We start from the raw sequence: 23,773 nt of genomic DNA, 5'->3' as shown, positions 1-23,773 counted from the left end.
ACTTCCCCATAGCTCCAGATAGGCTACCTAAACTATATTTGTAAATCATCATGATCCATTTAATTTGGTGAGGTGAGCTGAGGTGAAATTGGGTTTAATGTCGCGTCAAAGATTACTGCACTTATATAGCGACGTGCATGTACGTGTGTGTGTTTGTGTGGCTGCATGTACTAGTCCGGACTGCTGCCGAATATTAGTGCTAGCTCGCTAAGATACCATGCCGCAGTTTAACATGAATACCCCACTCAGACACAGTATACTGACTCCGAGCCGACCAGTCCTTGTTTTAGCCCCTTAATGCCGAACGCCAGACAGGGTAACATGAAGTACCATCTTTTAACGTCTTTTTGTATGACGCGGCCGGGGGTCGAACCCCGGACCTTCCGCTCTCCGGGCGGACGCTCTACCACAAGACCACGGAGGCGGTCGTCATTTAATTTGGATTTGCTTCTTACAAATACGCATGAAGAAATTAGATACCCAACAGTAAAACACCACTATGCGGAATTACCTTGATCAGTTCTTTCACCTTAGGGGGGCACGGGGGGCCCAATCGTCTAAGGCACCGCGATTCGCTGTGCAGAGTTGCGTCCCTTGGGCACGCCAGATTGTTGGTTCGAATCCCGGTTCGCCCCGATTATGTTTCTAGGTTTGTCAGCACCAAACCCGTGCTCGTGGGTTTCAACGAAGTGGTAAACGTCTGAGACCTGCATCACTTCGGGGTTTCCTCGAATACTGTTAAAAGCAGCGTTAAACCCAACTCACTCAGGGCTCTCCCTAGGGCATGCCATCCCAATCAGCCTCGACCTCAGCGGTCAACCAAGTCTTTTGTTTTGTTGTTGTTGTTGTTGTTTAACGCCGCACTCAGCAATATTCCATCTGTATGACGGCGGTCTGTAAATAATCGAGTCTGGACCAAACAATCCAGTGATCGATATCATGAGCATCGATCCAAGCAATTGGGATACGTTGAAATGCATCAACCAAGTCAGCGAGCCTGACCACCCGATCCAGTAAGGCGATTCTTCCGACAGGCAAAGTCGCTTTTTGCGGCAAGCAAGGGTTGCTGAAGACCTATTCTAACCCGGATCTTCACGAGTCTCACCAAAATCACCCAGCTTTGGGCAGTTTACCTGGTTACTGAATGTACCTCGAGTAAGTTGTATGAAGCTGACGAAAGGTTCCAACAGGGTCATGAGGTAGTTTCTAGCCCAGATATGGAGGCTATGAAGACAAACTCGAAACTGCTGGAACCAAGTGGAGACCTCTTGCAGGCCAGGCGTAGAGGACTTGCTTCACAAAGTCCTAGTGCTCTCTGTACTGTGACCGGTGGCGGGCGGCATTTCAAGACGTCAGCAAGGAAATAGGTGTTTTCTCTGAAGTCATTGTCAACCTGGAAGCCTTAGACTAACATATAGTCTCTGAAATGAACATATCGTACAAAAAAAACCAGTTGTTCAGTTATCTTAATAAAAATATAATAAAAAGGGAGCCCAGTGATTCTCTTCTGATACTGCAGTAATCTAGACTTGCCAAACATTATAGACTTGCATGGGCTGTAGTTGATATATTTGTATCAGGGACTGTAAGACAGACTATGGAAGCCTTAAAGATCCCAGATCTGGTCATCTCGTCAAGACACCCACGTCTAAACCCTCAAAGTTTAACACAAACAATAACGATGGTACATTAATAAAATAATATATTTTCCTTTTTAAATTCGGTTCTCACTTTGGGTAAACAATCATCCCGATTTTAAGCCGAGACTAGTAGACAGTCGTCATTTCCACACCAGCTTGTGTGTCATAGGTGTAGGGGAGCTTGTAGACTTGGAGGTCTCTGCACTGGGATGCGGCCAGGTAGTCGCTGTAGTCGTAACGGAGGACGTCAGATGACACATTGACGGCTGAAGTTCCGTCCGATATTATGGCCAGTATGTCATCCTGAGAAAAAAGTTTATAGAAACGAAAGAGAATTACTAAGTGACCCGTGAAGATCCGGGGTAGAACAGGTCTTCAGTAACCCATGCTTGCCGTATAAGGTGACTATGCTGGTCGTAAATGGCGACTAACGGGATCGGGTGGTCAGGCTCGCTGACTTGGTTGATGCATGTCATCGATCCCAATAGCGTGGATCGATGCTCATGATATTAGTCACTGGATTGTCTGGTCCAGACTCGATTATTTACAGACCGCCGTCATATAGCTGGAATATTGCTGAGTGCGGCGTTAAACAACCAACCAACCAACCAACCAACCAGCCAAGTTATTATACGAATAAATTGGGCCTGGTATAACGTTATGATGCTGGTTATAACAGGGGTAGAATAGGCCTTCAGCAATCCATGCTTTCCGTAAAAGGTGACTGTGCTTGTCGCAAGAGGCGACTTACTTGATCGGGTAGTCAGGCTCGCTGACTTGGTTGATGCATGTCATCGTATCCCAATTGCGTGGATCGATGCTCATGATATCAATCACTGGATTGTCTGGGCCAGATTCGACCGCCGTCATAAAATATTCCCCAAATTATTCGTGATATTTTTTGTTCAGTATAAATGAATATTATCCTCACAGACACTCGCATTCCGGTGGGTTTCCGTGCTAAATGGGGATTGGGTGGTATGCATTAGGAGCAGCAGGATCTGCTGATTGTGTAAAGCCGACGTTTGTTGCTCATTTCATCGACGACTGGTCTGCTAAGTCTCGATATCTATCTGCTTGCTGTGGTAACACATGGGAAGTAGAATATACTCACTCACTCTCTTACCTTAATCCTGTCTTTCTCAGTTTGATTGTTGAACGCCTGGCTGAGGCGGAGATCGACGTGGACAAGGAAACATTTGAGGTTGTTGTGTATCAAAAGTAGACCCTGTAAACATGATAAAACGTAAAATGATAGATCAGTGCGAACCACAAGTAGACCTTGTAAACATGGTACAATGTAACATGATAGATCAGTGTGTACCACAAGTAGACCCTGTAAACATGGTACAATGTAACATGGTAGATCAGTGTGTACCACAAGTAGACCCTGTAAACATGGTACAATGTAACATGGTAGATCAGTGTGTACCACAAGTAGACCCTGTAAACATGGTACAAGGTGACATGATAGATCAGTGCGAACCACAAGTAGACCTTGTAAACATAGAACAAGGTAATAGGATAGATCAGTGTGTTCCACAAGTAGACCCTGTAAACATGGTACAAGGTAACATGATCGACCAGTGTGTGAAACAAGGAGACCCTGTAAACGTGGTACAATGTAACATGATAGATCAGTGTGTACCACAAGTAGACCCTGTAAAACATGGTAGAAGGTAACATGATAGATCAGTGTGTACCACAAGTAGATCCTGTAAACATGGTACAATGTAACATAATAGATCAGTTTGTTCCGCAAGTAGACCCTGTGAACATGATACAAGGTAACATAATAGATCGGTGTGTATCAAAAGAAGTCAGTGCAAACATGGTACAAGGTAACATGATAAATCAGTTTGTACCACACGTAGACCCTGTAAACATGGTACAATGTAACATGATAGATCAGTGTATTCTACAAGTAGACCCTGTAAACATGCTATAAGGTAACATGATAGATCAGTGTGTACCACAAGGAGACCCTGTAAACATGGTACAATGTAACATGATAGATCAGTGTTTACCACAATTAGACCCTGTAAACATGGCACAATGTAACATGACAGATCAGTGTGTACCACAAGTAGACCCTGTAAACATGGCAGAAGGTAACATGATAGATCAGTTTTTCAGCACAAGTAGACACTGTAAACATGGGACAAGGTAACATTGTAGATCAGTGTGTTCCACAAGTAGACCCTGTAAACATGGTACAAGGTGACATGATAGATCAGTGTGTACCACAAGTAGACCCTGTAAACATGGTACAAGGTAACATGATAGATCAGTGTGTTACACAGGTAGACCCTGTAAACATGGTTCAAGGTAACATGATAGATCAGTGTGTACCACAAGTAGACCTTGTAAACATGGTACAATGTAACATTATAGATCAGTGTGTTCCACAAATAGACGCTGTAAACATGGTACAAGGTAACATGATAGATCAGTGTGTAGCACAAGTAGACCCTGTAAACATGGTACAAGATAACATAATAGGTCAGTGTGTACCACAGGTAGACCCTGTTAACATGGTACAAGGTAACATGATAGATCAGTGTGTACCACAGGTAGACCCTGTAAATATGGTACAAGGTAACATGATAGATCAGTGTGTACCACAGGTAGACGCTGTAAACATGGTACAATGTAACATGATAGATCAGTGTGTTCCACAAGTAGACCCTGTAAACATGGTACAAGAAAACACTTTGCTATGATTATTACATGCTTAATATTATAATGATATAAGTAAAATGTTTTGTTTAACTTACGTTCGGTGCGTGATATTCAAATCGGTAGCCCATGTACAGTTCATTAAATGATGTAATGGTGAAAATGAAGGCCTACAAAGGAAAATCCATGGCTGTCATACAATGAAAATCAACATTTCACAACAAGAGTCGATCAAAATGAAAACGCCTCTTGGAGATCTCGGGGGAGAATAGGTCTGTCAAGACCCCTTCTTGTATTTAGTTTCTACAAATAAGAACACGGTTGCATTTACGAACTGACTGATTGTATGTCAGCGTGCCCAAACGGCAAGGTGAGGTTTGTTTGTTTATTTGTTTGGTTGTTTGATTGTGTTTTGTTCAACGCCGCACTCAGCAATATTTCAGCTATATGACGGCGGTCTGTAAATAATCGAGTCTGGACCAGACAATTCAGTGTTTGACACCATTAATCCACGTATTTGGGTTACGATGACTTACATCAACCAAATCAGCGAGCCTGACCACCCGCTCTCGTTAGTCGCCCCCTCCAACAAGCATAGTCAGTTGACTTTTACAGCATGCATGGGTTGCTAAACAGTTTTTCTAACCCGAATTTTCACGGGTCAAAGGTGAGGAGAGGGGCTAGTCATATATTATGGGGTGGGGTCGGTGAAATTGGTCTCAAGACTATCATAATTTCCCATACTCACACACCCCTCCCATTGTATGTGACAATTTGTCGTGGCCCACCCACATACATGAAGCAATCTCTCATGCCCCCCTCGCTCCTATAATAAATGATCAGTCCCTAAATAATGCTCAATTGTATTAAAAGTATATTCGAAAATATAGAAATTGTGGCCTTTTTTCATATAGTTGTGATAATTTGGGCGACCCGATGTATAACAATTTTACTCACTCCTAATAGGTGAGGCAGCGAGGTGATATGGGGTTTAACGTCGCGTTCAAGATTATTGCAGTCATGTAGCGACGTGCGTGTGCGTGTGTTTGTTTGTGCGTGCGCTTGTACACGTCCGGGCTAATGGCGATTTTATAGAGCTTCCCTATGAGATATCATGCCGCAGTTTAACATGAATACCCCTCTCAGACACAGTATACTGACTCCGAGTCGACCAGTCCTTGTTTGAGCCCCTTATGTCGAGCGCCAGGCAGGGTAACAACAAGTACCATCTTTCGGTATGACGCGGCGGATGGACGCTGCGCGGAGGCGGCCCTCACTCCTAACACACTCTGTCTGCATGAGAATTATAAATTACTATTTTTCAAGCAACTTTATAAAGGCCTTTAGATGTCAAATACAGAGATTAAAATATCAAGAATTGATGGGTGAAAAAACGTTTTACTCACAGCTGAGTACCGAAAAATGGCTGCAAAAGAAAGACCTCTCATTTGGAAGTTCTGTGGCACGTTGACGTATAAAGAAATTAAATAGCTGAGAAGCGTCACCTTGTCGTTTGATAAAAGGTCTTATCTATAAAGTCAGAAAGAGTATCCCAATTAAATATATACTTACAATGCCGTACCTAAATAACCCATTGAATTACGTAATGGCGCGTCGTCGTGTGGCCTCGGGAAACCATTGCGAGTTGCGTCCCTTAAGCTTAACAGGATCCGCAGTTTTGGGTTCCAACCCCACTTTCGTCACTGTCATGAATTATGGTTTAGTTTGTCACACCGTGGTCTTATTGTTGGGTATCAACGAAGTGACAAATCCTTACGACCTACACTGTCTACTCGTCGTGGGTTCGAATCCCAGATTCATACAGATTATGATCCGCTATTTGTGTTCACCCGTGTTCGTGGGTTTAAACAGGTTATATGCGACCTGCGTTCGTTCTGATGACACGCACTGATATTCCTCAAATACTGTTCAAAGCGGCGTTAAATCCTAATTGTCACTCACTTCAATAAGCTTTATAAACAAATGAAGTAATTTACCAGTATCGTCACAAATAAACGATTGTAATATTGGTAACACACTAAGTATTTTGGATAATCTACATGGCGAAATGTAGACCTCGATTACTTATTTATAGACCGCCGTTATACAGCTAGAATATTGCTGGCGTGCGGTGTTAAACAACAAACAAACAAACACATATAAACAAAACTAGGCTGCAGTGTCGACGTAAGACTAACTGTGTAGTCATCTGTAACGTTCGATACTTTCGAACACTTTCTTGAAAAATCAAACAATATGAATATGAAATTGTCTTGGAACTGAGATATAATTGTGTCACCCGCTATCCGTCAGTCTGCCACTCGTGTGAAGACGCCAGGTTGTAGACATGTAGATGCGATGTTCGTAGCGAGTGTCCGAGTTTTGTGTTTCCAGATCGAAGAAGGGCTACATGAAATGCGACATACGTCATTCATTCCTTTTATTGATAGCTACACTGTTCAAGATAAGAGAGTTGGAAACGTTATACCAAGCAACGTTGACGTCATGTAGATGTCATTATTGACGTAAAGCAGACACGGGTAGCCATATCACTATTATTTACACGGGCTGACATTATCATATACACGAGCTGCAAGGGCTATCATTATCATACACACGAGCTGCACGGACTGTCATTATCATATACACGAGCTGCACGGGCTATCATTATCATATACACGAGCTGCACTACTGTCATTATCATACTCACGAGCTGCAAGGGCTGTCATTGTCACATGCACGAGCTGCACGGACTGACATGCCATTAGCATATACACGAGCTGCACGGGCTGTCATTACCACATACACAAGCTGTACGGGTTGTCATGTCACTATGATATAAACGGGCTGCCATTATCATATACACGAGCTGCACGTATTTCCATGTCATTATCATATAATCGTGCCGCACGGGTGGCCGTCATTATCATATACACGAGTTGCATGGGTTGTCATGTCATTATCATATACACAAGGTGCACGGGTTGTCCTTATCATATACACGAGCTGCACGGGTTGTCATGCCATTTGCATATACACGAGCTGCACGGGTTGTCATGCCATTTGCATATACACGAGGTGCACGGGTTGTCATGCCATTTGCATATACACGAGGTGCACGGGTTGTCCTTATCATATACACGAGCTGCACGGGCTGCACGTGTTGCCATGTCAATATCATATACACGAGCTGCCATGTCATTATCATATACAGGAGCTGCACGGGCGGTCATGTCACTATCATATACACGAGCTGCACGGGCTGACATGCCATTAGCATATACACGAGCTGCACGGATTGTCCTTATCATATACACCAGCTGCACGTATTGCCATGTCATAATGATATAAACGGGCTGTCATTATAATATTTACGAACTGCACGTGTTGCCATGTCCTTATCATATACACGAGCTGCACGGGGTGTCATATCACTATCATACACACGAGCTGCACGGGGTGTCATGTCACCACCATATACACGAGCTGGACGGGTTGACATGCCATTAGCATATACACGAGCTGCACTGGTTGTCATGTCATTTTCATATACACGAGCTGCACGGGCTGTCATGTCACTCTCCTATACACGAGGTGCACGGGTTTACCTTATCATATAAACGAGCTGCACGGGCTGCACGTGTTGCCATGTCACTATCATTAATACGAGCTGCACGGGCTGCCATTTTCAAATGCACGAGCTGAACGGGCTGTGATGTCATTATCATATACACGAACTGCACAGGCTGACATGCCATTAGCATATACACGAGCTGCACGGGTTGTCCTTATCATATACACGAGCTGCACGTAATGCCATGTCATTATCATATACACGGGCTACCATTATCATATACACGAGCTGCACGGGCTGACATGCCATTAGCATTTACACGAGCTGCACGGGTTGTCCTTATCATATACACGAGCTGCACGTAATGCCATGTCATTATCATATACACGGGCTACCATTATCATATACACGAGCTGCACGTGTTGCAGTGGCATTGTCAAATACACGAGCTGCATGGGCTGTCATGTCACTATCATATATACGAGCTGCATGGGCTGACATGCCATTATCATAGACACGAGCTGCACGTGTTGCCATGTCATTATCATATACACGAGCTGCACGGGCTGACATGCCATTATCATATACACGAGCTGCACGGGCTGCCATTATCATAGACACGAGCTTCACGTGTTGCTATGTCATTATCATATGCACGAGCTGCACGGATGGCCGTCATTATCATATACACGAGCTGCATTGGTTGTCATGTCATTATCATATACACGAGCTCCAAGGGCTGCCATGTCATAGTCAAATACACGAGTTGCACGGGCTGTCATGGCATTGTCAAAATACACGAGCTGCACGTGTTGCCATGTCACTATCATATACACGAGCTGCACGGGCTGTCCTTATGATATACATGTACACTAGCTGCACGTGTTGCCATATCCTTATCATATACACGAGCTGCACGGGTTGTCATTATCATATAAACGGGATGCACGTGTTGCCATGTCATTATCATATACACGATCTGCACAGGCGGCCATGTCATTGTCAAATACAAGAGGTGCACGGGTTGTCCTTATCATATACACGAGCTGCACGGGCTGCACGTGTTGCCATGTCATTATCATATACACGAGCTGCACAGGCTACCATGTCATTATCATATACACGAGCTGCACGGGCGGTCATGTCACTATCATATACACGAGCTGCATGGGCTGACATGCCATTAGAATATACACGAGCTGCACGGATTGTCCTTATCATATACACCAGCTGCACGTATTGCCATGTCATTATCATATACACGGGCTGTCATTATCATATACACGAGCTGCACGTGTTGCCATGTTATTATCATATACACGGGCTGTCATTATCATATACACGAGCTGCACTGGTTGCCATGTCATTATCATATACACGGGCTGTCACTACCATACACACGAGCTGCACTGGGTGTCATGTCACTATCATACACACGAGTTCCAAGGTGTGTCATGACACTATCATATACACCAGCTGCACGGGTTGACATGCCATTAGCATATACACAAGCTGCACTGGTTGTCATGTCATTATCATATACACGAGCTGCACGGGCTGTCATGTCATTAGCATATACACGAGGTGCACGGGTTTTCCTTATCATATACACGAGCTGCACGGGCTGACATGCCATTAGCATATACACGAGCTGCATGGGCTGCCATTAGCATATACACGAGGTGCACGGGTTGTGATGTCATTATCATATACACGAGCTGCACGTGTTGCCATGTCATTGTCAAATACACGAGTTGCACGTGTTGCCATGTCACTATCATAGACACGAGCTGCACGTGTTGCCATGTCATCATCATATACGCGAGCTGCACGGGCTGTACTTATCATATACACGAGCTGCACGTGTTACCATGTCATTATCATATACACGAGCTGCACGGGCTGTCATGTCATTATCATATACACGAGATGCACGGGCTGACATGTCATTATCATATACACGAGCTGCACGGGCTGTCATGTCATTATCATATACACGAGCTGCACGGGCTGACATGTCATTGTCAAATACACGAGCTGCACGGGCTGCCGTGTCATTATCATAATACACTCTTCCTATATGTGATTAGCTAATTATTATTTTTCAAGTAACTTAAAAAATCCTTTTGATATCAAATATCTGATTTGGTGCAGCTCGTGTATTTGATAATGACATACACACGATGTCATGGATTGTCATGTCATTATCATATGCACGAGCTGCACGGGTTGCCATGTCCTTATCAACTACACGAGCTGCACGGCAAACAGACAGTCAGACAGTGTATCGCTAGTACTAGAAAAATACCTCTAAAGTTGATAACCCTAACATAATGAATAGCTTTAGACTCTTTTATTTTAAGATTTACCTTTAATTTGTGGGTAAGATAATTTTGCATGACATGTTAGAATCATGCTCCTGGCCCGATATCTACGTAAGACAATGTTGATGGCGCATCCATTACGCTGCACCTGATATGTTTGTGAACCATCTATGTCATCAACTACGATCCCTTTCGTATAAATTTTCTTTTGTGGACATGCAAAGACGGTTTCAGTGGACAATGCAAATGGTCGACACTATTCCACCAACACCCAGTTTCTTCTACACCAAATATGTTGTCCCCACAGTGGTTTTCGTGGCCTTCAGTGCAGATTGAGACATCAGGCAGCTGTCATGGGATGGTTCTGTGTGAGATGTTTATGTTTTTTTAAATGTACATCAATCCATAACTGACCAAGTTTTTCAATATTTACTGCTTTTTCGTAACATGATGACTTATGCTGAGTGTGACCACAGATATTTTCCGACAGGTGACATTTGGTGCGGAATGGGGTTGGTGTTTTCAACTTCCTGAACTCTGAAAAGGAATTGGCTAAGCTAGCTATTTTGTTTGTTTGTATTGCTGCTTTTAGGCTAGGCTGTGTTTTCATGTTTATGTGATAGTTGTTGAATGCCAAGTTATTGTTTAAAAAGTAAAACATTACTGTAGAAGTTTTTGTGAAATCATTTAGTTTTGTGTAACCTTCACACCACAGTTTCCGTAAAGCTAAAGCGTTCGATTCCTCATTATTTTTACAAGTATCAAATCAACGTTTGAAACCTTAAAATCGAAAATCGGTTTATCTCCTAATTGAAGCGATACCATATATGCAAAACAAATATATTTTTTAAAGAAATCAATATAATAACAATCATATGACAATGTTTTAATAACACCAGGGGATGTGATCAGCAGAATAGAGGTGTTTATTTTGAAGTGGCTGCTGAGTATGTTAGTTCGTAGACAGTCTTTCTGAAGCACTCGAACACTGCCCGGATGTCGTGATAGTCCTGGCGGACTTGGGAGAGGCTGGTACGATGTTCCCCCTGGCCGGACGTGATTTGGGCGTAGACTTTGTCCTGTGGAATGAGTGAGTGAGTGAATGAGGTTTTACCCCGCATGGTGCTGGTCATCATAATGATGGATTCGAGCCCACGATCATAGGATCATATCATCCCGAAGGGGCGCAACTTATTTCCCCGAAAGATAACGTAGGGTACAGGCCCTTTTTTGAACACCTGGAAATACCATTTGGTAAAGATTTGTAGAGAAATGCATGTATTAAACTGGTGTGCCAATTATTGGAGATGTTCAAATGTTTGATCTCCTTTTTACTTCCAGCAGACCCGAGAAGACCCGGTTCAGAATAGGTCTTCAGAAACCCATGCTTGCCGTAAAAGGCGACTATGCTTAGGAATGATGAGTGTTGATGGGTGTTGTGGGGTGTTGTTGGGTGTTGTGGCGTGTTGATGGGTGTTGTGGCGTGTTGATGGGTGTTGTGGGGTGTTGATGGGTGTTGTGGGGTGTTGATGGGTGTTGTGGGGTGTTGATGGGTGTTGTGGGGTGTTGGCTGATTTTGAGGCTTGTTAATGGGTGTTGTGGGGTGTTGATGGGTGTTGTGGGGTGTTGATGAGTGTTTGTTGGTGTTAAAGGGTGTTAAGTGGTGTTGAAGGGGTGCCTCACTTCAATTGCGTAGCGTTGCTGGAGGTCACCCATGACAGCATCCTTGCCCGGGAGGGAAACCAGGATGCAGGTGCTGGTGTTAGTGACTACCAGTAAATCCTGAAAGTAAATCAAAAAGATAAGTGTGTCTGTGTATGCCTGCTTGTTCTAATCTTGGCTAATGCCTGTTTCTCACTCAGTTTAAGCCCACTCAGACACACTATACGGACTCCGAGCCGACCAGTCCTTGTTTTAGTCCCTAATGCCGAGGACCCGTGAGGATCTGGGGTAGAATAGGCCTCAGGCAACCATGCTTGCCGTAAGAGGCGACTATGCTTGTCGTAAGAGGCGACTGACGGGATCAGGTGGTCAGGCTCGCTTACTTGGTTGATGCAGGTCATCGTATCCCAATTGCGAGGATCAATGCTCATGATGTCAATCACTGGATTGTCTGGTCCAAACTCCATTTTTTTACAGACCGCCGTCATATAGTTGGAATATTGCTGAGTGTGGCGTTAAACAACAAACAAACAAACAAAACAAACAAACCTAATGCTGAGCGTCAAGCAAGTACAATATTTTAACCCCTTTTAGTTTGACGCGGCCAGGGATCGAACCGCCGTCTTTCTGCTCTCCTGGCAGACAGTCTATCCACTAGACTTGAGGTTGTCAATTTGTTTTGGGGAACCTTTTCGCTTGACTTGTTGGAGTGAGTATGGTTTTACGTCGCTTTTAGCAGGGGGACACCTGACTGGGGCTTCACACATTGTAGCCATATGGGGAATCGAGCCCGAAAATTAAGCGTGACGAGCAAACATTTTTATCACCAGACCTTTCACCCAATTTGCTGGGTTTAATGATGTGCTGTGGTTTCCAAGGAATTGTTTTGCACGATTGTCTTGAAGCGGAAACGTCACCCCATTAGTTATCAATATATAGTTATTAATATCAAACAGTCGGCCTCTAACTTCTAGCTTTCACTTTAGTCATACGTGTTTCCGTCTTTTTCAGAACACTTGACTTGCCTTTGCATGTGTTTGTGGGGGTGTCAGGAAACGATCACCTTTTCGCGAACACGTGGTATCATCACTAATTGATAGTTATTCCTAAACTCATGATTATGATTTAGTCGGAATCGTACAATAGATATTTCATATGATGATTGAAACGGTTTTGTCGCTTTTATCTAACAACATATTTTTTGGCTAAAACCAAAATAAATGTTTTAAAATAAACCCCCGGAGAACTCACACGCGTGAAGTAATTAAAATACCGGAGGAGACATGTGCGTGAAGTCATTAAAATACTAGACCCGTGAACATCCAATCTCATGAAAATCTGATCTAAGTTCTCGCTGCCGTTAAACAAAGATCCCATTACGGGTCACGTCAGGACGACCTTTCGCGAACTTTGACCGGCCACTGAAATGACTAACAAGAAGTCGACATCAGCCAATAGGAAAGCAGCTTTCTCGAGCTTTACGGCACTCGTTTCAACCGAGTGAGTTCCATTTCAGACAACGCTTGAAAAGTATGTTGACACAGTTCTCGATTAATATTTTGAAAACTGAACAAACGAACATTCCGGAATGTCTTATATATGGTTGAGATTGTATGGCAGTGCTTCCCACGTACTGTGCAACGCCTCCTCCATTCAAATGTTTATCCCACGGAAGCGAGAGATAGACGATAATTTTGACGAAATCAGTCGTATGGGCCGTAACTGTCGTACGGAATACCCAGTGTTAACGTTTTCGAGGTTGCATGATTTGAAAACACATTCCGACTGTCACTTATACGATTTGGTAAGCGACGGTCTGATTGGTCGGATGAAAGGTCGTTCTGACGTGACCCGTAATGGGATGTCCTCAGATCTTTGTTTAGCGATAGCGAGGACTAAGATCTGATTTTAATGAGATTGGCGAAGATCAGGGTTTTTAATGAGATTGGTGAAGATCAGGGTTAGAAAAGGTCTGCAGCAACCCATGCTTGTCGTAATAGTTGGCAACGCTTGTCGTAAAAGGCGACTAACGGATCGGGTGGTCAGGTGACTTGATTGATGATTCATGTCATTGTATCCCAATTGCATCGATCGATGGCCATGATATTAATCACTGTGTGGTCTAGACTCGATTATTTACAGACCGCCGTCATATAGCTGAAATATTGCTGAGTACGACGTTAAACAACAAACAAACATTAAAATATCAGGCTTCAAAGAAGTTAACATTATTGTTGATGTCAAGAGATGTAATTCTAAAACCTAGTTATATGAACAAAAATACAATACAGTTTTACCATTCAACACACAACTGCATCCATGAGTGGGATAACATGAGTAGGTAATGACAACAGAAGGATAATACTGTCACAGCATGGACAGAAAACACATAGGTGGAAGCCAATGGGACATGAAGCCAACTAAACAGGATACACATGTAAGTCTGCACAGATGTGGTGCTTATTGCTTTATGAGTTCATAGCATTGGAAAGACCGAGAACCAAATGACTTGAGTCTGTAAGACGAGAAGTTGAGTTGGAGATGGTCACTTGGTCGTATTTCCATTTACCAATATGTTACTATTGTACAATCCCGAAGCAGGAAAGGATAGTAACGTTCCAAGTCGTTCACAATAAGTGTGCTTTTTACAAAATCGGGAAAGACATCAGTCAGGTTCCGTGGATAGGCTGCGCTTGCGCTAGTCTGAGTGTAGCGCAAGCGCAACCTACCCAGGAAAGCAGGCTGGAAATACACTGACCGCCTAAAAAGCAACGTGTGGAATACCTCCAAGTAGACTTATACTTACAGCGTATGAGTGATATTCAAATGTGTAGCCATGGATTCGATCACGGTTGTAATTATTGGGATGCTGGGCCTAAAAACAAAACAAAATTTTATTTCAGACAAAATACTCCAGCGAGTGTGAAAGCTACATGGAACCGTCGCTGTGTGCAGTAAACCTGTTTTCTTTTTCCTAAAGTTGGAAGTTTTCTTATGCACATTTAGCAGGATTTCAGTCATATCAGGCGTCAAAAGGTCTAGACGTTTACCACTCTGGTGACACCCGTGAAATCCCGGGTAGAATATGTCTTCAGCAACCCATGCTTATCGCAATAAGGCGACTATGCTTGTCGTAAGAGGCGACTAAGGTAATCGGGTGGTCAGGCTCGCTGACTTGGTTGATGCATGTTATCGTATCCCAATTGCGTGGATCGATACTCATATCAATCATTGGATTGTGTGGTCCAGACTCGATTATTTACAGACCTCCGTCATATAGCTGGAATATTGCTGAGTGCGGCGTTAAACAACATAGAAACAAACAAACAAACAAACAAACCACTCTGGTGAAACCTACCAGCACGGCTGGAAAACTATGGATCATAATCAAGGCGTAACAGTGATTTGAATACATGATTAGCGGATCCTCATTCGACTAAGGGACGCAACTCTGCATGTGCCCCAGTGCTACTATAGTCATTATGTATGATTTGAGAATGAGACAGAAATCCTACCACAACAAACCCAAAGAGCGCGAGAGCAAAGACCGCCTTCATATTTCCACGGATATGTGTCCTAAAGAGACGGTACAATCCAATGAGTCATCTTTTATATGTTAGATAAGATAAGTCCTCCGACATAAGATCGTGACGGTTGAAGTCCCAAAATAGAATATTTTTATTAAAATTAATCAATTACACCAAACAAAAATTGCCTTTAATGCATTGTCATTCATTTATACATACACGGTTTAGCTCCACTTTAATTTCATAATTCGCAGTTTGGTTTTTTTAACGACTGATAACCATGATAACAGATCCATTGGTAGGCCCCCCATTGAGTGAGTGAGTGAGTGAGTTGGGTTTAACGCCGCTTTTAACACTTTTCCAGTTATATCACGGCGTGTCAGCTTAACGTGGGAGGAAAGCCCGAAGTGATGCAGATCTAAGACGTGTACCACTTCGGTGAAACCCACGAGCACGGCTATGGTGCTGACATACCTAGAAACATAATCGGGGCGAACCGGGGTTCGAACTCCCCCTTTGAAGTTATTCCTTTTGTGTACGTTTATTATTTGCATATATTAGAATTGTTACGATTTTCATTTAGATTCTATTCCTGTAAGTTTAATTCCATTGGTATTTGAGACTGTTTTAAGGGTCGATGTATGTGGTTTCATTTGAAACAAGTATGTTAGTAAAAAAAATAATGCACACTTTTGATGTGACCGTGGGAAGGGGACGGTGTGACGATCACGTGATCCCTGGGCGAGTAAACGTGACCTTATCTTATCTTATCTAGAAGTTATAGAATTCCGAACATGTTAATAATCTCTTCAAAGAGGAACAGGCTTAAATGATATTAAAGGTGACAGAACAACAATTTATGTAACCATTTCTTTGGTACCACTATTAGTTATACATGTGATTATACACAATCCTCTTTGTTTGTTTGTTTGTTTGTTTGTTGTTTCATGACGCACTCAGCAATATTCCAGCTGTATGACGGCTGTCTGAAGATAATCGAGTCTTGACCGAAAAATAAAGTAATTGACAACATGAGCATCGATCTACGCAATTGGGATACGACAATATACATCAGCCATGTCAGCGAGTCTGACCATCTGATCCGGTAAGTCGCCTCTTACGACAAGCATAGTCGCCCTCTTACGGCAAGCATGGGTTGCTGAAGACCTATTCTATCCCGGATCTTCACGGATCCCTTTTATCAACGCATTCTTGTCACAGATGTTTGTGTGTGCGTGAGTTGGTACACGTGTTTGTGTGTGTGCGTGAGTTGTTACATGTGTTTTTGTTTGTGCGTGAGTTGTTACACGTGTTTGTGTATGCATGAGTTGTTTCAACTGTTTGTGTGTGCGTGAGTTGTTACACGTGTTTGTGTGTGTGCGTGAGTTGTTACAAGTGTTTGTGTGTGCGTGAGTTGTTACACGTGTTGTGTGTGCGTGAGTTGGTACAAGTGTTTGTGTGTGTGCGTGAGTTGTTACAAGTGTTTGTGTGTGCATGAGTTGTTACACGTGTTTGTGTGTGCGTGAGTTGTTACAAGTGTTTGTGTGTGTGCGTGAGTTGTTACAAGTGTTTGTGTGTGCGTGAGTTGTTACACGTGTTTGTGTGTGTGCGTGAGTTGTTACATGTGTTTTTGTTTGTGCGTGAGTTGTTACACGTGTTTGTGTGTGCGTGAGTTGGTACAAGTATTTATGTGTGCGTGAGTTGTTACACGTGTTTGTGTGTGCGTGAGTTGGTACAAGTATTCATTTGTGCGTGAGTTGTTACACGTGTTTGTGTGTGCGTGAGTTGTTTCAAGTATTTGTGTGTGCTTGAGTCGGTACACGTGTTTGTGTGTGTGCGTGAGTTGTTACACGTGTTTGTGTGTTAGTGAGTCATTACGATTTTGTGTGTGTGCGTGAGTTGTTACAAGTGTTTGTGTGTGTGCGTGAGTTGTTACACGTGTTTGTGTGTCTGTGTGTGTTTGTGTGCGCGTGCGTGAGTTTTTGCACGTGTTTGTGTGTGCGTAAGTTGTTATACGTGTTTGTGTGTGTACAGGTGACGGAATTCGCTGTGGAGTTGTGTCTTTTGGGCACGCCTGATACCTTTGATCGTGATTTCGAATCCCGGTTCGCGCCGATTTTGTTTCTAGATTTGTCAGCACCATATCTGTGTTCGAGGCTTTCACCAAAGAGATAAATGTCTGAGACCTGCATCACTTTGGGCTTTGTGCCCAAGGGACGCCACTCTGCAGTCATTTTCGGCGCTTAAGACGATTGGGCCACCCGTGCCCCACCAGGAGACGAAGGATGTGTTTAACATCTGGCTTCTTAGGCTGCATGGGTGTTGCTTTCCCCTTTCGATGTAATTTGCTTGAGGTCACACCTGCACTGTCGTTTTGGGGCGGTCGGGTAGTCTAGTGGTTAAAGCTTTCGCTCGTCACGCCGAAGACCCGGGTTCGATTCCCGACATGGGTACAATGTGTGAAGCCCATTTCTGGTGTCCCTCGCCGTGATATTGCTGGAATATTACTAAAAGCGGCGTAAAACCATACTCACTCACTCACTCACTACTCATTATCGTTTTACAATGATGCATCAGTGACAAGAGCGATAGCTGATGGAATTCCTATTTTGACTTGTAGCATTAGTCCCCGTGTTTTATTTAGATGAACGATTGACAATTGAACGTGATATAAATGAAATATTTTCGAGACACGTTTATTCCCCACAAACAATGTCTACCCGTGAAGATCCGGGTTAGAATAGGTCTTCACCAACCTATACTTGCTGTCAAAGGCGACTATGCTTGTCAGAAGAGGCGACTAACGGGATCGGGTGGTCAGGCTCGCTGACTTGGTTGATGCATGTCATCGTATCCCAATTGCGTAGGTCGATGCTCATGATATCAATCCCTGGATTGTCACGCCCAGAGTCCATTATTTTAAGACCGCCGTGATATAGCTGGAATATTGCTGAGTGCGGTGTTCAACAAGAAACAACATCATTTAAATCACCAAACACAGTAACTCTATCACCGAGAGATAATTCAAAAATGAGTATACCATTATGCACGTGTTCAGAACCTTCAAGTGGTATGTACACACACCGACAGTAAGTCACCGCCTCCGGGATCTACTGGTCGAGCGTTCACCGGAAAGCGGAATGTCCGGGGTTCGATCCCCGACCGCGTCATACCAAAAGACGTTAAAAAATGGTACTTGTTGTTACCCTGTCTGGCGCTCGGCATTAAGGGGCTTAAACAAGGACTGGTCGGCTCAGAGTCAGTATACTGTGTCTGAGTGGGGTATTCATGTTAAACTGTGGCATAGTATCTCAGTGGGCTAGCACTATAAAATCGGCATTAGCCCAGACTAGTACAATCAGACACACACATGTTCATGCACGTCGCAAAAAAAGTGGAACAATCATGAACGCGACGTTAAACCCCATTTCACCCCACCTCACACTAAGTAAACGTCTTGAACAATATCTTGAAATGTCTTGTCAGATCTATAATATTACTAACTATCTCTTATTCCTCACTGCAATCCCCAAGCCAACTGGTTTTTTTCTAGCAGAGTTGGATCTGTGCTTCAGGTACAATGTGAAATTATTAATCATTATCACCATGTGCATTGTCATTGGGAGTTGTTGCATTATCGTCAGAACCATTTTAGTTAACATCTTCGTCGTGTACAACATTCTCTGCATTAAAAAAACAACCCGTAAGGATGCGTCAGAATTGGTCTTCAGCAACCAATGCTTGTCGTAAGGGGCGACTTTGCTTGTCGTAAGAGGCGACTAACGGGATCGGGTGATCAGGCTCGCTGACTTGCTTGATGCATGTCATCGTGTCCCAATCGCGTAGATCGATTCTCATGGTGTCAATCACTGGATTTTCTGGTCCAGACTCGATTATATACAGATCGCCGTCATATATTGCTGAGTGCGGCGTTAAAGAAGAAACAAAACGCTCAAAAACGATTTGGGTGACCGCTGAGGTCGAGGCTGATTTGGGTGGCCCCTTCACGAGGAGGCAGGAGCAACAAACGACAACAAATAAACAAACAAAGGCTTATATGTTTGCTGTTACACCTTTATTAGACACCTGGTCTTGATCCAGATTACAGGTTGTCAAGAAGTTTTACAGAACGCAAAACGTCAACTGCTTTGCTGCGGATCTTCTGCCCAGTTTTTTTCAAATCATGGCTGTCGTTTATGATTTCGTCCCCAAGTCGTTTCATTTTTTTCGCCTTCCGTTGTATGTCATCGTTGCTCTTTTGCCTCAATTGACGGATTTTCTTCCTATATTTTTTTATATATTTCTTTTGCTCCTTTGAATTCATTTTCCCCCAGTTTTTTGGTTCCGGTAGGTTGTGCCTTTTCAAGAATCCTCCCTTTTGGCTTTTTATACCATGATCCTCGTCATCCTCATCCTCATCCTCCTCATCTTCTTCGTCATGCTCGTCATCTTCTTCGTCACCCTCGTCTTCTTCTTCGTCATCCTCGTCATCTTCTTCATCATACTTGTCAACGTCGTCAAAATCTTCGTTATGCTGCTCAACGTCGTCGTGTTCCTCTTTGTCATACGTTACCTGGCCAGGTGACCTGAATAGATTTTGAGATGCCCCGGACTGTCCATCTGGTGACCACAAGAGACCAACTATTTAGCAATTATTTTAAGAGACGGAAATTATTTCAGCAACTGATTCAAGAAATGCATATCTTTCCTCAAAAAGATGAGGCGAACACATTTATATTTATTAACAAAACGAAAAAAGGACATCCCTCATGTTTGTTATAAAACCTGAGGCAAATGTTTTTTTAAGTATTTTTAGGAGTACAAAATGCTCATAAGTCGATCTGCTTAGTCAGGTTACAGCATGCTTGTGTTGGATTAATCTTAACAATGCAGGGTTCAGGTCATATAATAGGGGACACAGTCGTCTAAAGCGTCGCGATTCGCTGTGCAGAGTTGCGTCCCTTGGGCAGACCCTAAACCTATTTTTGTGGGGTTCGAATCCCAGTGTAGGCGGCTCAAATGACTCCCCCGTCGTAGGCTCAAATGACTCAACCGACTCAAATGACTCCCCCATTTGTTTTGAAGAATACACATGTTTTGACACTAATTGTGCAACAGTCTGTGAATGTCGTAACACAAATAATATATTTTCGATGATACAGCACCGTATTTTCGATGATTGCACTTAATATTTTTTTACAAATTGTGAATTTACCAGGTGTTTGGCATAATAAGAATTTATGTGATAAATTTGAAGGACATTATCAATTCATTTCGTTTAGACTTTTTAATACTGTTACACATCAGCAACATTATTTTCTGACACAATGGCTTGATATGATGTGATATTGACGGTTTACTGCAATATTTGTTTAACTTAGAAAAAAATTGCATTCATTTTTCTGTTTGATTTACAAACTTTGTATTTCAAATTATACTGCACCTGATGTTTGATTGTAATATCTGTAATATTTTTGAAAAAGATAATTATATTGGCACTATGACCTGTAAGGTAATCTTATTTCTTCGTGTAAAATGTTGATATGCATGAACGATCACAATGTAAAAAAATTAATTGAAATCTGTATTGTTCAAAACATATGAAAATATTTACTTTACCTTATGTGATATGTTAATAAGTTTCCTTTTTGAGGTTATTATCGCCCGAGAGCAGAATGTCCGGGGTTCGATCCCCGGCCGCGTCATACAAAAAGACGTTAAAAGATGGTACTTGTTGTTAACCTGTCTGGCGCTCGGCATTAAGGGGCTAAAACAAGGAGTGGTCGGCTCGGAGTCAGCATACAGTGGGCTAGCACTATAAATCGGCATCAGCCCGGACAAGTACAAGCATCCACACAAACACACACACGTACATGCACGTCGCTATATAAGTGCAGTAATCTTGGACGCGACGTTAAACCCCATTTCACCTCACCTTATTTTTATCGTCAAATTACCTTAAAGTGAAGTTTAAGTGTGCTGCTTTGTGTTCACTGGGCGCGGTCATTGTTTTATTGGGTAATAGGTGTTTGATACACTTGTGTCTCTTTATACACGAAAACTAATCGTCTTGTAAAAATAGAATCTTTTATGGGTTTTATTAAAGTTACCTATTGTTCCTAATGCAGCGACTCGCCCATTTCAGTACACTAAATCTCGGCAACTGCGCATTATAAACTGTGAGTAACTAAAATCGGATATATTTACCTACCAGGTGAATTTTATAATAAGCTGTACAACGTGGTATTTGTTGTCCGTGAATCAAAATTTACCAAGTATTTGGGGAATTTGTTTTACCTGAACGGAAAAGGTCACATAATAAAAATGCGTGTCGATGATTTTGAAAGGTAGTGTGAGTGGATAGTCTGTTTGACAACTCTAACAAATGGTAGTCATAATCTCACAACCACTATGCACTGTATAAACATTTTCTCTGTTCTTTCAATCTTAACCCTTTACCTGTAATTGACTAGATCGCAATGACGCCTGTTGCCTCATCGATCAATATTGTTTTAACAATATAAGTAGGATCGTCTACTGGGATTTTGAGCAGGAAATTCTCATAATGACTTGCAATGTTGAAAAACAGCTTTGTGGAGATTAAATTCTCGGATATCATGAGAACTATAGAGGCGAGTAATCATTTTAATTCAAAATAAGGAGAGTCATTTGGGCCCAGTAGGGGAGTTAGCTGAGCCTTGAGGGAGTGTTTTGAGCCTGGCTAGGCGAGTCATGAATGCCTAGGCCCATATGACTCTTGAGTCAAATCTAGGGAGAGTTGTTTGAGCTTTCTACACCGGTTCGCATCTCGTCAGACAAGACAATCCAGTGATTGACATCATGAGCATCGATCCAAGCAACTGGGATACGATGACATGCATCAACCAAGTCAGTGAGCCTGACTACCCGATCAAGTAAGTCGCCTCTTGCGACAAGCACAGTCGCCTTTTACGGCAAGCATGGATTGCTGAAGGCCTATTCTACCCCGGTTATAACCAGCATCATAACATTTATTTATTCGTATAATAACTTGGTTGGTTGGTTTGTTGTTTAACGCCGCACTCAGCAATATTCCAGCTATATGACGGCGGTCTGTAAATAATCGAGTCTGGGCCAGACAATCCAGTGATTAATATCATGAGCATCGATCCACGCAATTGGAATCGATGACATGCATCAACCAAGTCAGCGACCCTGACCACCCGATCCCGTTAGTCGCCTTTTACGACAAGCATAGTCGCCTTTTACGACAAGCATAGTCGCCTTTTACGGTAAGCATGGGTTGCTGAAGACCTATTCTACCCCGGATCTTCACGGGTAATATATGAAAGAATTGATATGATATTAATATGAATAACAATTAAATGTATGTTATCAAATTAATTTAAATTAAGGTGGATGCGACGATAATTACCTTCAACCGGCTTAGCTTCTCCCTGTCCAAGTAGGACGACACACGCAGCTAGAAGGTACCACTTCATTGTCTCCTGGCCTGTCTGCTGCAAACACATTATCTCAAATCATATAGTTCAAGTCATTATTTCTTGCTTGGGTTTATTTTTTCTTGTTCATTTTATGCCTGTGGTGGATGATGGATTCAGATGAGATAAGCTCAAAAGAATGACGTCTTTGCTGATTAATTCCCCGTGTTATGTTATATTATATGAGAGTAGTGGGCTTTTATGTTGTTGTTTTTTGTTGTTTAATGCCCCACTCAGCAATATTCCAGCTATATGACGGTGGTCTGTAAATAATCGAGTCTAGACCAGACATTCCGGTGATTGACATCATAAGCATTGATCCACAAAATTGGGATCGATGACATGCATCAACCATGTCAGCGAATCTGACCACCCGATCCCGTTAGTCGCCTTTTACGACAAGCATAGTCGCCTTTTACGGCAAGCATGGGTTGCTGAAGACCTATTCTACCCCGGATCTTCACGGGTGGGGTTTTATGTGATTGGAGCCAATATGTGGTTGGAATGGTGTGGCTTTCATTACTCTCGTTGAAAAGAGCGCCCCCATCCTTAATTCATAGTGTCCTTTCTGTCTTTGATGAGAGCTCGAGGCAGACCAAGGAACGCTATCTATTTCGAACACCAGGTGTCATTGGTGTCTCCGATGAGAGCTGTGAGCATGACAAGACACGCCACCTATTTCAAACACTAGGTGGCATAACTCTCGTTGATGTGTGCTCGAGGCAGGCCAAGGAACGCCAGATATTCAAACGCCAGGTGTTATTCCTGCCCGTGTTAAGGGTAAGTGTTTGTTGTATTATAAGATATATATTTTTGTACAAGGTTTTTAATGTCCTTGGACACTGTATTGATTGTCTTGAGTTGTTAGTGCCCACTCATTGTTTCT

General features: G+C 42.8%; 3 protein-coding genes across 3 annotated transcripts; all 3 read right to left on the bottom strand.

The window, feature by feature from the left end:
* Positions 1 to 1,689: 1,689 nt before the first annotated feature.
* Positions 1,690 to 5,835, bottom strand: LOC139470948 (uncharacterized). The gene is made up of 4 exons (XM_071253272.1): positions 5,726 to 5,835; positions 4,418 to 4,489; positions 2,767 to 2,868; positions 1,690 to 1,943 (listed from the first exon to the last, which is right to left on the bottom strand). The coding sequence occupies exons 1-4, from the start codon at positions 5,765 to 5,767 to the stop codon at positions 1,767 to 1,769; spliced, it is 393 nt and encodes a 130-aa protein (XP_071109373.1). The 5' UTR covers positions 5,768 to 5,835; the 3' UTR covers positions 1,690 to 1,766.
* A 5,253-nt stretch (positions 5,836 to 11,088) lies between these two features.
* LOC139470908 (uncharacterized) lies at positions 11,089 to 15,472 on the bottom strand. The gene is made up of 4 exons (XM_071253235.1): positions 15,395 to 15,472; positions 14,686 to 14,754; positions 11,901 to 11,999; positions 11,089 to 11,296 (listed from the first exon to the last, which is right to left on the bottom strand). The coding sequence occupies exons 1-4, from the start codon at positions 15,434 to 15,436 to the stop codon at positions 11,144 to 11,146; spliced, it is 363 nt and encodes a 120-aa protein (XP_071109336.1). The 5' UTR covers positions 15,437 to 15,472; the 3' UTR covers positions 11,089 to 11,143.
* Positions 15,473 to 19,482: 4,010 nt separating this feature from the next.
* On the bottom strand, positions 19,483 to 23,051 carry LOC139470981 (46 kDa FK506-binding nuclear protein-like). The gene is made up of 2 exons (XM_071253296.1): positions 22,821 to 23,051; positions 19,483 to 20,026 (listed from the first exon to the last, which is right to left on the bottom strand). The coding sequence occupies exons 1-2, from the start codon at positions 22,915 to 22,917 to the stop codon at positions 19,509 to 19,511; spliced, it is 615 nt and encodes a 204-aa protein (XP_071109397.1). The 5' UTR covers positions 22,918 to 23,051; the 3' UTR covers positions 19,483 to 19,508.
* Positions 23,052 to 23,773: the final 722 nt, after the last annotated feature.

This window comes from Haliotis cracherodii, unplaced genomic scaffold, assembly GCF_022045235.1.
Source record: "Haliotis cracherodii isolate W230 unplaced genomic scaffold, xgHalCrac1.p SCAF_21, whole genome shotgun sequence".
NCBI classification, from domain to species: Eukaryota; Metazoa; Mollusca; class Gastropoda; order Lepetellida; family Haliotidae; genus Haliotis; species Haliotis cracherodii.
Note: the sequence above shows the minus strand (reverse complement) of the source record. Positions and strands in the feature narration are given on the sequence as shown.

Excerpts from the sequence above, each read along its gene's own strand:
- LOC139470948 (XM_071253272.1), bottom strand. The coding sequence starts at position 5,767 with ATGAGAGGTCTTTCTTTTGCAGCCATTTTTCGGTACTCAGCT. Across the intron at positions 2,869-4,417 it reads TTGAATATCACGCACCGAAC|GGTCTACTTTTGATACACAA; the intron begins GTAAGTTAAACA and ends TCATGTTTACAG. Across the intron at positions 1,944-2,766 it reads CTGAGAAAGACAGGATTAAG|GATGACATACTGGCCATAAT; the intron begins GTAAGAGAGTGA and ends CTTTTTTCTCAG.
- LOC139470908 (XM_071253235.1), bottom strand. The coding sequence starts at position 15,436 with ATGAAGGCGGTCTTTGCTCTCGCGCTCTTTGGGTTTGTTGTG. Across the intron at positions 14,755-15,394 it reads CGCTCTTTGGGTTTGTTGTG|GCCCAGCATCCCAATAATTA; the intron begins GTAGGATTTCTG and ends TTTTGTTTTTAG. Across the intron at positions 12,000-14,685 it reads TTGAATATCACTCATACGCT|GATTTACTGGTAGTCACTAA; the intron begins GTAAGTATAAGT and ends ATTTACTTTCAG.
- LOC139470981 (XM_071253296.1), bottom strand. The coding sequence starts at position 22,917 with ATGTGTTTGCAGCAGACAGGCCAGGAGACAATGAAGTGGTACCTTCTA. Across the intron at positions 20,027-22,820 it reads AGAAGCTAAGCCGGTTGAAG|ATGGACAGTCCGGGGCATCT; the intron begins GTAATTATCGTC and ends TGTGGTCACCAG.